The sequence below is a fragment of the Aotus nancymaae genome, unplaced genomic scaffold (assembly GCF_030222135.1).
Source record: "Aotus nancymaae isolate 86718 unplaced genomic scaffold, 86718_ANA_hifiasm-v0.15.2.pri h1tg000027l, whole genome shotgun sequence".
Classification (NCBI taxonomy): domain Eukaryota; kingdom Metazoa; phylum Chordata; class Mammalia; order Primates; family Aotidae; genus Aotus; species Aotus nancymaae.
The window spans coordinates 2,397,065-2,409,898 of record NW_026988440.1 but is presented as its reverse complement, the minus strand read 5'-3'; the positions used below and the strand labels follow the sequence as shown (position 1 = coordinate 2,409,898).

Genomic DNA, 12,834 nt, shown 5'->3' with positions numbered 1-12,834 from the left:
TGATTCTGAAGTAGTGGGTTTTGATTGAGTTGACTGTTTTTAAAAAAAGGTTTGAATTTTAATTGTGATGCAGAAGTTATAGTAACAACCATTTGGTTTTATACAGACATTATTTTCACTCTAGTGGATAAGCTCAATAAAGGTCATATCCCAAAAAAAAAAAAAAAAGGAAAAGAAACACATAGACTGAAAAATAAAGGAATGGAAAAGATATTCCATGCCATTGGAAACCAAAAAGAGAAGGCATAACTACTCCTATATCATAAAAGTAGATTTCAAGACAACAGACCCACAGGCAGTATCACGCCTTTCCTCTAAGATCAGGAACACAACAAGGTTGCCCTCTTTCACAACTGATACTCAATATAGTATTGAAAGTCTTAGCTAGAGCAATTGGACAAGAGAAAGAAATAGAAGTCAAATTATCCTTGTTTGCAGATGATATAATCTTTTATTTGGAAAGATCTAAAGACTCCACCAAAAACTTAGAACTAATAAACAAATTCAGTAAAGTTGCAGGATACAAATCAACATTAAAAATTAGTAATGGGCTGGGCATGGTGGCCCACATCTATAATCCCAGCACTTTGGGAGACCAAGGCAGGCAGGTCACTTGAGAACAGGAGTTGAAAACCAGCCTAGCCAATGTGGTAAAACCCCGTCTCTGCTAAAAATACAAAAACTTAGCCAGGCCTGGCTGTGAGGCCCTCTAATCCCAGCTACTTGGGAGGCTGAGGCACAAGAATTGCTTAAACATAGGAGGCAGAGGTTGCAGTGAACTGAGGTCATGCCTCTGCATTTCATCCTGGGTGACACAGTGAGACTGTCTCAAAAAAAAAAAAAATTAGTAGCAGCCGGGCGTAGTGGCTCATGCCAGTAATCTTGGCACTTTAGAAGACCAAGACAGGAGGAAGACTTGAGTCTAAGAGTTCGAGACCAGAGTAAGCAACACAGGGAGAACCCCATCTGTCCAAAAAACTTTTTTAATTAGCTGAGTATGGCGTCATCTGCCTTTGGTCTCAACTACTTAGCAGGCTGACGTGGTAGGTTGAGGCCCCAGTGAGCTATAATCGCACCACTGCATTAGTCATTAGTACAAGATCCATTCAATGGGAAAGATAGACGAATCTATTTTAATATAACAGAAGACAAATATTCAACGATAGGGATTCAGGTTGTATCTAACCTCTAAGAAATTACCACTTGCTAGGACTTCCAGTATTACGTCAAATAGAAGTGGTCAAAGTGGGCATCCTTGTGTTCTCAGGGGAATGTTTTCATCTTTCTCCCATTCAGTATAATGTTGGCTGTAGTTTTGTCATAGATAGCTTTCTATGTTGATTTTGCTGAAGGATTTAATCATAAAGGGATGCTAGATTTTGTCAAATGATTTTTTCTGCACCTATTGACATGATTATATGATTTTTGTTTTTAAAAACTGTTTATGTGGTGTATCACATTTATTGACTTGTGGGTTTTTTTTGTTTTTTTTTTTAGTAGAGATGGGGTTTCACCATGTTGGCCAGGCTGGTCTCGAACTCCTGACCGCAAGTGATCTACCCGTCTCAGCCTCACAAAGTGCTGGGATTGAGCCACCATGCGTAGGCTGACTTGTGTATATTAAACCATCCCTGCATTCCCTGGTTTGAAACCCACTTAATCGTGGTAGATTATCTTTTAATATGCTGCTGGATTCAGTTAGCTAGTATTTTGTTGCGGATTTTTGCATCTATGTTCATCAGGGATATTGGTCTAGACAGAGCAATCAGACAAGAGAAAGAAATAAAGGGCATCCAAATTGGTAAAGAGGAAGTCAAATTGTCGCTGTTTGCTGATGATATGATTATGTACCTAGAAAACCCTAAAGACTCATCCAAAAAGCTCCTAGATCTGATAAATGGATTCAGTAAAGTTTCAGGGTACAAAAATCAATGTAGAAAAATCAGTAGCACCAACAGCGACCAAGCTGAGAATCAAATCAAGAACTCAATCCCTTTTACAGCAGCTGCAAAAACAAAGTACCTAGAATATACCTAACCAAGGAGATGAAAGGCCTCTACAAGAAAAATTACAAAACACTGCTGAAAGAAATCATAGATAGCAACAAACAAATGGAAACACATCTCGTTTTCATGAATGGGTAGAATCAATATTGTGAAAATGACCATACTGCCGAAAGTAGTCTACAAATTCAATGCAATTCCCATCAAAATAACATCATCATTCTTCACAGAACTAGAAAAAGCAACCCTAAAATGCATATGGAACCAAAAAAGAGCCTGCATAGCCAAAGCAAGATTAACCAATAAAGAAATCTAGAGGCATCATGTTACCTGACTTCAAACTATACTAGAGCCTATAGTCACCAAAACAGCATGGTACTGATATAAAAATAGGCACACAGATGACTGGAATAGAATGGAGAAACCAAAAATGAAGTCAAATACCTACAGCCAACTGATCTTTGACAAAAAAAACAAAAACATAAAGTAAGGAAAGGACACTCTATTCAACAAATGATGCTGTGATGATTGGCAGGCCACATGTAGAAGAATGAAATGATCCTTATCTCTCACCTTAGGTAGAAATCAACTCATGATGGATCAGACTTAAATCTAAGACGTGACACCATAAAAATTCTAGAATATAACATCAGAAAAAAACTCTGCTAGACATTGGCTTAGGCAAAGAGTGCATGACCAACAACCCAAAAGCAAATGCAAAAAAAGAAAGATAAATAGATGAGACTTAATTAAACTAAAAACATTGGTGCAGCAAAAGAAATAATTAGCAGAGTAAACAGACACTCTACAGAGAGGGGGAAAATATTCATAAACTATGAATCTGACAAAGAACTAATATCCAGAGTCTACAAGGAATACAAACAAATCAGCAAGAAAAAAACAAATAATTCCATCAAAAAGTACACTAAGGACATGAATAGATAATCCTCAAAAAAATATATACAAATGGCCAAAAAACATGAAAAAGTGCACAATATCACTAATTATCAGGGAAAAGTAAGTCAAAGCCCCAATGTCATACTACCTTACTCTTGCGAGAATATCCATAAAAAAAAATAGAAAATAAAATAGATGTTGGCACGAATGTGGTGAAAATGGAGCACTTTTACTCTGCTGGTAGGAATCTAAACTAGTACAACCACTACAGAAAACAGTATGGTGATTCCTTAAAGAACTGAAGCTAGATCTACCATTTGATCCAGCAATCCCACTACTGGATATCTACCCAGAGGAAAAGGAATCATTATACGAAAATGATACTTGAACATGCATGTTTATGCAGCACAATTGGCAAATGCAAAAATATGAAACCAGCCCAAACACCCATCAATCAACGAGTGGATAAAGAAAATGTGATGCATATATATATATGCAAAATATATATGTTTTATATATATATGCAAGATATATATGCTACACGCACACACACACACATAGAATACTACTCAGTCATAAAAAAAAAAATGAAAGAATGGCATTTGAAGCAACCTGGATGGAGTTGGAGACCATTATTCTAAGTGAATTAACTCGGGAATGGAAAACCAGCCGTTGTATGCTCTGACTTATAAGTGGGAGCTAAGCTATGAGAACACAAAGGCATGAGAATGATACAATGGACTTTGGGAACTCCCAGGGGAAGGAAGAGGGAAGTGAGGGAGAAGAGACTACACATTGTTTACCTTGTACACTAATCGGGGGCTGGGTGCAACAAAATCTCAGAAATCACCAATAAAGAACTTATTCATGTAACCACACACCACCTGTTCCCTAAAAACTAATGAAATTTTAAAAATTTTTTAATTAAAAAAATGGATTATTTGCTTTAAAAAAAGAAATCACCACTTGTATAGTTTTTGTGTAATGTGAAAGATGGATATCCACAATTACATGTAAAGCTGTTAAAAATAATCCATCCAGTCCAGGCAGGGAAGCTCACACAAGACCTTCCAGCTACTGGGAAGACTGAGGTGAGAGAATTCCTTGAGCCCAGGAGTTGGAGGCTGCAGTGAGCTATGATGGTGCCGCTGCACTCCAGCCTGGGTGACAGAGTGAGACCCTGTCTCTAAACAACAGCAATAATAATAATCCTTCCCTTTTCAACTCAATATTTGTGTAAGGCTAGATTTTTTTTTTTAATATACACTTCAGTCAAAGTAAGAGAATGGCTGGGATGCAGCTGGAGGCCATAATCCTAAGTGAATTAATGCAGGAACAGAAAACCAAATACTGCATCTTCTCACTTATATTTAGAAGCGAAATACTGAGCACACATGGACATAAACATGGCAACAACAGAGTGAAGAGTGTGGGGACGTGGGTTGAAAAACTATGTATGGGTACTGTGCTCACTACCTGAGTGACAGGATTCATGCCCCAGACCTCAGCATCGGACAACATACCCATGCAGCAAACCTGCACATGTACCCCCGTATCTAAAATAAAAGTTGCAACTTAAAAAATAAGTGAATAAGAGAATGTATGCTATGAGACAAGAATGACACTTGCACAATTTTGCAAGAATGACACTTACAAAAATGTAAATAATCACTCTTCTTGTTACCAAAAATCTTGGTAGCTGCAGAAGGTGGGATCTTTCCTCATTTGGAGTCGCAGAGCCAATACATGAAACCGAAAGTGAGCCTCAGGCAGAGCAAGCTTTATTTCCTTCACAGGACTGGGAAAGGCGGGAACAGCTCTCCCAAATCAACTTCTCGGCCAGTGAGGGGTGAGGGCGCTAAGATGTAGAATGGCTCCAATGGAGGGGTTGGGCATTAACAGTGAGGGGAGGAATATTCCTAAGTTTTACAGGAAAAAAGCAGTGAACTTCTCCAAACCTGTAATACCGCTTTCCTTTCGGTCCTTTTTGGACTTCTAGTCATTGTCATGGAGATTGTCAACTGTCCTGGCACTGATGGGAGTGCCATTTAGCCTGGAAACGGGATTATACTGAAGTGTGAGGTCTTTTAGAAGTCATTTGGCCGACTATCTTGGCTGTAACAAAGGCAACTTCTTGAAGCACATTCTGTTTTTTTGTTTGTTTGTTCCCCATCCCCCCGCAGCGGAGTGTTACTGGGTCGCCCAGGCGAGAGGGCAGTGGCGCAATCTCGGCTCACTGCAACCACCACCTCCTGGGTTCAAGCAATTCTCCTGCCTCAGCCTCCCGAGTAGCCGGGATTACACGCATGTGCCACCACGCCCGGCTAATTTTTGTATTGTTAGTAGAGACGGGGTTTCACCTTGTTGTCCAGGCTGGTCTTGAACTTCTGACCTCGTGATCCACCCGCCTCGTCCTCCCAAACTGCTGCGATTACAGGCGAGCCACCTTGCCCGGCCTATATATTGTTTATTTTGCAAAAATTAAAAATGATTTGTTTTCATTTAAAAAATATTATTTCTGGCCGGGCGCGGTGGCTCACGCCTGTAATCCCAGCACTTTGGGAGGCAGAGGCAGGTGGATCACTTGAGGTCAGGAGTTTGAGATCAGCCTGGCCAACATGGTGAAACCCCGTCTCTTAAAAAAAAAAAAAAATTTCTATTAGCATGTAATAAGTTATTAATGTTATCTTAAATGAAGTAATTTTTTAACATTCTGTTTTAATTTATATATGATAAATATTGATATAATCCGCAGAAACAAAATTTACTTGGGTCCTTACTACTTTCTAAGAGTGTACGGAGATACTGAAACAAAAACTTAAGAAGCGCTGATTGCTGCCCGCGGTGGTTCACGTCTGTAATCCCAGCACATTGGTATTTAAAATACAGTATATAACAATGCAGGCTCACGCCTGGAAACACAGCACTTTGGGAGGCTGAGGCAGGCAGATCACTTGAGCCGAGTTCGAGACCAGCCTGGGCAACATGGCGAAAACCCGTATCTACAAAATAAAATAAAAAAGATTGCCTGGTGTGAGTGCGCGCATCCGTAGTCCCAGCTACTCGGGAGTCTGAGATGGAAGGATCCTTTGAGGCTTGGAGATCGAGGCTGCAGTGAGCCGTAATCGCGCCACTGCACTCCAGCCTGGGTGACAGAGTGGGAACCTGTCTCCAAAAAAAGGCCAGGTGCGGTGGCTCACGCCTGTAATCCCAGCACTTTGGGAGGCAGAGGCGGGCAGATCAACTGAGGTCAAGAGTTTGAGACCAGCCTGACCAACATGGAGAAACCCCGTCTCTACTATGAATACAAAAAATTAGCCGAGCATGGTGGCGCATGTCTGTAATTCCAGCAACTCGGGAGGCTGAGGCAGGAGAATCGCTTGAACCCAGGAGGCGTAGGTTGCGGTGAGCCGAGATTGAGCCATTGCACTCCAGCCTGGGCGACAAGAGCGAAACTCTGTCTCAAAAAAAAAAAGCCACACACACACACACAAAAAAAACAAGACGGGGTGCGGTGGCTCATGCGGGTAACCTAGTACTTTGAGAGGCCGAGACGGGAGGATCGCTTGAGTCCAGAAGTTCGAGACCAGCCTGCTAACAGAGCAAGACACCTCCCAACACATACATCCGACTCCACACACACACACACACACACACAACAACAACAACAGCAACGAAAAAAACCACTGATAGCGTCACAAAGACCGAGCTTGGGTCAGGCGGAAAGGGAGCAGAACAGTGTTCCATGTCCCCTGGCGTGGATCTTAGGGTCTCAGGCCCCAAGGGCAGAGTCTGGGGACTAGAGAGGCGCAGCGTTGGGATTTCCGGACTCCGCAGTTTCATTTCTTCTCAGAATCTGGTCGGGTCCTTCTTCCTGGACACTCATGACGCAGACTCAGTTCTCATTCCCAATGGGTGTCGAGTTTCTAGAGAAGCCAATTAGCGACCACGATTCCCGACTATAAAGTCCTGACACACCCTCGACTCGTTCTCCGCAGACACAGAGGATGCGGTTATGTCGCCCCAGAGTCTCTTAGTGCTGCTCTTGGGAGCCCTGACCCTGACCGAGGAGACCTCGGCGAGTGAGTCCGAGGTGGGGAGGAAAACGGCCTCTGCGCGGAGGAGCCAGGGGCCCGCCCGGCGGGGGCGCAGGACTCGACAAGCCCGGCCGGGAGGAGGGTCGGGCGGGTCTCAGCCCCTTCTCGCCCCCAGGCTCCCACTCCTTGAGGTATTTCCACACCTCCGTGTCCCGACCCGGCCGCGGGGAGCCCCACTTCATCTCCGTGGGCTACGTGGACGACACGCAGTTCGTGCGGTTCGACAGCGACGACGCGATTCCGAGGATGGAGCCGCGGGCACCGTGGGTGGAGCAGGAGGGGCCGGAGTATTGGGACCGGGAGACACAGAGCGCCAGGGACACCGCACAGAGTTTCCGAGTGAACCTGCGGACCCTGCTCCGCTACTACAACCAGAGTGAGGCCGGTGAGTGACCCTGGCCCGGGGCGCAGGTCACGACTCCCTCCCTTCACCCACGGACGGCCCGGGTCACTCTGAGTCTCTGGGTCCGAGGTCCACCCCGAGGCTGTGGGACCCGCCCAGACCCTCGACCTGGGCGAGCCCCGGACACGTTCACCAGGTTTCATTTTCAGTTTAGGCCAAAATCCCCGCGGGTTGGGCCGGGAGGGGCGGGACGGGGGCGCGGGGCTCGGTGGGCGGGGCTGACCGCAGGGGCGGGATCAGGGTCTCACACCCTCCAGTGGATGCACGGCTGCGACGTGGGGCCCGACGGGCGCCTTTTCCGCGGGTATGAACAGTTCGCCTACGACGGCACCGATTACCTCACCTTGAATGAGGACCTGCGCTCCTGGACCGCGGCGGACACCGCGGCTCAGATCTCCCAGCGCAAGGCAGATGAGGCCTCTGAGGCAGAACACCAAAGAGCCTACCTGGAGGGCAAGTGCGTGGAGTGGCTCCGCAGATACCTGGAGAACGGGAAGGAGACGCTGCAGCGTGCGGGTAAGAGGGGCCACAGAGCAAATCTCCCATCTCCTTCTTGGGACTGTGCCCACAGCTGACAGACCTCAGAGCCTAGAAGAAACAGGGATGGAGGCCAGAATGCCCCTTGTTCCTTGGATCAGGAGAGGGAGCTGTCACCCTGTGTACAGGAGATCCTGTACCAAAGAGTGACTCTTAAAGGGCCAGCCCCTCTCAGGGGCAATTAAGGAATCTAGTGTCGGAGATTCCATCCTTCAAATGAACTGATCAGCAGTTCGCTTTGACTCCCAGTGTTAGGGATCATGGGGGACTTTCTCTCCTGCCTGGTTCTCAGCCCCACACCAAGTGTCTGTGGAGGTTTGACTTCAGCTTTTCTCAGTCACTCAGCATCTGCTCAAGCCAGGACCAGAAATCCCTTTTCACCTTCTACCCTGAGCTATCTCACCCCGATTCTAGAACTTTCCAAGGAATAAGAGGCTATCCTAGATCCCTAAGTCCAGGCTAGTGTCTGGGTTTTGCCCTCTTCTCCTACTCTAATTGTCCTCTTCGTTCTCAGGATGGTCACACAGGCACTGCTGGACTGTCCCATGAGAGATGCAAAGTGCCTGAATTTTCTGACTCTTCCCCTCAGATCCCCCAAAGACACGTGTGACCCACCACCCCATCTCTGACCATGAGGCCACCCTGAGGTGCTGGGCCCTGGGCTTCTACCCTGCGGAGATCACACTGACCTGGCAGCGGGATGGGGAGGACCAGATCCAGGACATGGAGCTTGTGGAGACCAGGCCAGCAGGGGACGGAACCTTCCAGAAGTGGGCGGCTGTGGTGGTGTCTTCTGGAGAGGAGCAGAGATACACATGCCATGTGCAGCACGAGGGGCTGCCGGAGCCCCTCACCCTGAGATGGGGTAAGGAGGGGATAGGGGTCACATCTCTTCTCAGGGAAAGCAGGAGCCCTTCTTGAGCCCTTTATCAGGGTTGGGCTGAGGCCTAGGGGTCAGGGACCCTCACCTTCCCGTTTTCTCCCAGAGCCGTCTTCCCAGCCCACCATCCCCATCGTGGGCATCGTTGCTGGTCTGGCTGTCCTTGGAGCTGTATTCATTGGAGTTGTGTTTGCTGCTGTATTCATTGGAGTTGTGATGTGGAAGAAGAAGAGCTCAGGTAAGGAAGGGGTTAGGAGTGGGGTCTCAGTTTTCTTGTCCCACTGGGGATTTCAAGCCCCAGGTAGAAGTGTGCCCTGCTTAGTTACTGGGAAGCACCATCAACACACACAGGACTACTCAGCATGGGCCCTGTGTGCCAGCGCTTACTCTTTTATAAAGGACCTGTGACACTGAAGGACAGATGTATCACCTTGATGATTGTGGTGATGGGGACCTGATCCCAGGAGGCACAGGTCACAAGGGAAGGTCTCTGCTAAGGACAGACCTCAGGAGGGCAGTTGGTCCAGGACCCACAGCTGCTTTCCTCATGTTTCCTGATCCTGCCCTGGATCTGCAGTCACAGTTCTGGAAACTTCTCTGGGGTCCAAGACTAGGGGGTTCCTCTAGGACCTGGTGGCTCTGCCTTCTCCTTGTCCCCTCACAGGACATTTTCTTCCCACAGATGGAAAGGGAGGGAGCTACTCTCAGGCTGCGTGTAAGTGGTGGGGGTGGGAGTGTGGAGGCACTCACCCACCCATAATTCCTCCTGGCCCACATCTCCTGCGGGCTCTGACCAGGTCCTGTTTTTGTTCCACCCCAGCCAGCGACAGTGCCCAGGGCTCTGATGTGTCTCTCCTGGCTTGTAAAGGTGAGACCCTGGGGTTCTGAAGTGGGTGGGGGGTGGGGCAGAGGGGTCAGGACTGGGTTATGGGGGTTTTTTGATTCGGAACTTTTGAGTGTGTGGTGAGCTGTTCAGAGTGTCATCACTTACTGTGACTGATCTGAATTTGTTCATGACTGTTTTCTTCTGTAGCCTGAGACAGCTACTTTGTGAAAGATGAAAATTAAAGATTCCTCCACGCCTCAAGAGAATCTGCCTTCTCTTTCTGCCAAGGCATCTGAATGTACCTGTGTCCCTGTTAGCATAATGTGAGGAGGTGGAGAGACAGACCACCCCCGTGTCCACCATGACCCTTTCCTCACACTGACATGTGTTCCTTCCACATGAGTGATGCCAAGTGGAAATGTGAGGTGCAGCTGCCACAGAGAGCCCCCACCAGGGAAATGTCTAGTGTAGCCATGGAAGCCAGGCCACTGGAGAGAGTGCCTTGTGGAGTGGTGGGAGCAGGACCACAGAACTGTGGAGTCAGTAGCAACATGCAATGCCCACTTGGGAAAGCTTCAGGCTCTAGCCTCCAACCCACAGGAGCAGCCAGATGGGCTGCCCCCAGCAAAGCCACAGGCCCAGGGCTACCTGAGGCCTTGGGGACCCAATCCCTGCTCCAGTGTGTCCATGAGGCAGCAGAGTCACAGGAGATTATTCTCCTCTTCCCGCAGATAGCTTTTCTCTCCCATGGCCTTTTAACAGCATCTTCATTTCCCTCACCCTCCCAAGATAAGCTGCAGCTAGCTTTGAAGTAAAATTAAATTTGTAATCAAGCATCATTTGTATTTCATTTGTGCATTTTGTGCCTTGTTCTTATTTTTTAACCACATTTGAGCCATCCTTAGGCTTCCAATGCCGTGGTCCGCCTAGAACTGCGTTCCCTGGCCTGTGTTCTAGTCCTGGTCATGCTGACTTTCCCCTTCTCCCTGGTGAATCTGTCTAATCACCTGAGTCTCATTCTCTCAGGGGATATCCACAGTGAGACAGCAACGTGCATGGTGAGAAAGTCCAGGAAGACCTGGGCTTGAATTTTTACTTTGCCATTTCTTCCCATGTGACCTACGTGGTGGGGCTTCACCTGTCTGGGCTCCAGTTCCTCAATTTGTATGTGACACCATTTACCTGGGAGGGTTATTACAAAGCTAATATAAAGTACCTGTGCTGTGGTTTGAATGTGTCCTCCAAAAAGCATGTGTTGAGAACTGAATCCTCAATGCAACCATATCGGGAAGTGAAGGCTAATGGCTGGTCATGGGGGTTCCAACCTTATGAATGGATTCATACTGATTACAAAAGGGCTTGAGGTTGAGGCAAGTTCAGCCTCTTGCCCTCACTCACCCACTTGCCTCCACCAAGAGATGATACACAAAAACACCCTCACCATATGCCAGGATCTTGATATTAGACTTTCCACCCTCCAGAACAGTGAAACACATTGCTTTGCTTTAAAGGTTACTCAATCTGTGCTATTCTATTACAGCAACACAAAATGGGCAACCTGATAGTCAGGTTTCAGTTAGTGGTGGATATTTTTATTTCAGGCATTCCTGCTAGAGTATTAGTTTCTTTGTAAGACCGGAATCTTTGCATTTTAGCAACAAAGAAGTCTTAATTAATGCAAAGAAAATCGATGCATAGATGTGATGGAAATTTGAACTCATCCTAGTGTTTAAAAAATTGAAGGGGAACTGTTGCTCCTCATTAGTGTCCCAGAAGGGTGAGCTGTTTCCTTCTCTACTTGCTCTGCCCATTTCTGCTTCCGCCATATTGGCATTCTGTTTGCCTTACCTCAAAGGTCGGCTTTCCTCAGTTTTAGATCTGAAATCTTTTTAAGCGAAAACTCCAAGGGATTTTAACAAATATTTATTGAACCCTTCCTATGTTCAAAGAACATTTTGAGGTCCAGGGTGGGACTAGGGGCCGAGAATGGTTCCTGTGGTGACAGAACCTAAGATTTAGTAACAGTGAAAAAACGGACTTACAGATAACTATTGTGGTTTGGAAAGAAAGGTACAAAATGCTGAAAGTCAGGAAACTCTTCTAGAACAGTGGTTCCCAACGTTTTAGGCACCAGGGACCGGTTTCATAGAAGACAATTTTTCCACAGACAAGTTGGGAGGGATGTTTTCAGGATGATTCAAGCGCGTTATATTTATTGTGGACTTTATTTCTATTATTACACTGTAATGTGTAATGAAATAATTATACAACTCACCATAGTGTAGAATCAGTAGGAATCCTGAGCTTGTTTTCCTGCAACTAGACAGTCCCATCTAGGGGTGACAGGATACACTGACAGGTCATCAGGCATTAGATTCTTTTTTTTTCTTTTTTTTTTGAGACGGAGTTTCGCTCTCGTTACCCAGGCTGGAGTGCAATGGCGCGATCTCGGCTCACCGCAACCTCCGCCTCCTGGGTTCAGGCAATTCTCCTGCCTCAGCCTCCTGAGTAGCTGGGATTACAGGCACGCGCCACCATGCCCAGCTAATTTTTTGTATTTTTAGTAGAGACAGGGTTTCACCATGTTGACCAGGATGGTCTCGATCTCTTGACCTCATGATCCACCCGCCTCAGCCTCCCAAAGTGCTGGGATTATAGGCGTGAGCCACCGCGCCCGGCCCGGCATTAGATTCTTAGAGGAGTGAGCAACCTAGATCCCTCACATGCACACTTCACAATAAGGTTCACACTCCTATGAGAATCTAATGCCACTGCCAATCTGACAGGAGGCAGAGCTCAGGCGGTCATGCTTGGTCACCTGCCACTCACCTCCTGCTGTGTGGCCCGGTTTCTAACAGGCCACAGATCAGTACCAGTCCATGGCCCAGGGGTTGGGGACCCCTGTTTGGAGACCCAGGAAGGTTTCTAAAGGAAGAAATGTTTGAGTTATGCTTTGAAAAATGTAAGACACACTGGGCGCAGTAGCTCACTGGGCGCAGTAGCTCACGTCTGTAATCCCAGCACTTAGAGAGGCCGATGTGGGCAGATCACAAGATCAGGAGATTGAGATCATCCTGGCTAACATGGTGAAAACCAGCCTCTACTAAAAATACAAAAACTCAGCTGGGCGTGGTGGCACGTGCCTGTACTCTTACCGCCTCAGGAGGCTGAGGCAGGGAAATCTCTTGAAC

General features: G+C 46.8%; 1 protein-coding gene across 4 annotated transcripts in view; it reads left to right on the top strand.

Annotated features, from left to right (window-relative positions):
* Window positions 1–10,493, top strand: part of LOC105711154 (saoe class I histocompatibility antigen, A alpha chain-like) — a 64,180-nt gene extending 53,687 nt beyond the window's left edge. The window contains exons 1-8 of one of the 4 annotated variants that reach the window (XM_064380629.1): window positions 6,762–6,982; window positions 7,113–7,382; window positions 7,641–7,916; window positions 8,527–8,802; window positions 8,924–9,055; window positions 9,482–9,532; window positions 9,638–9,685; window positions 9,851–10,493. In XM_064380629.1, the coding sequence (XP_064236699.1) occupies window positions 6,916–6,982; window positions 7,113–7,382; window positions 7,641–7,916; window positions 8,527–8,802; window positions 8,924–9,055; window positions 9,482–9,532; window positions 9,638–9,685; window positions 9,851–9,855 (1,125 nt within the window). In that variant the 5' untranslated portion in view covers window positions 6,762–6,915 and the 3' untranslated portion in view covers window positions 9,856–10,493. Of the gene's footprint in view, window positions 6,994–7,112; window positions 7,383–7,640; window positions 7,917–8,526; window positions 8,803–8,923; window positions 9,533–9,637; window positions 9,686–9,850 lie in introns of those variants that run through there. The other 3 variants (XM_064380630.1, XM_064380627.1, XM_064380628.1) reach the window with 3 other exon arrangements.
* The last annotated feature ends 2,341 nt before the right edge of the window (window positions 10,494–12,834 follow it).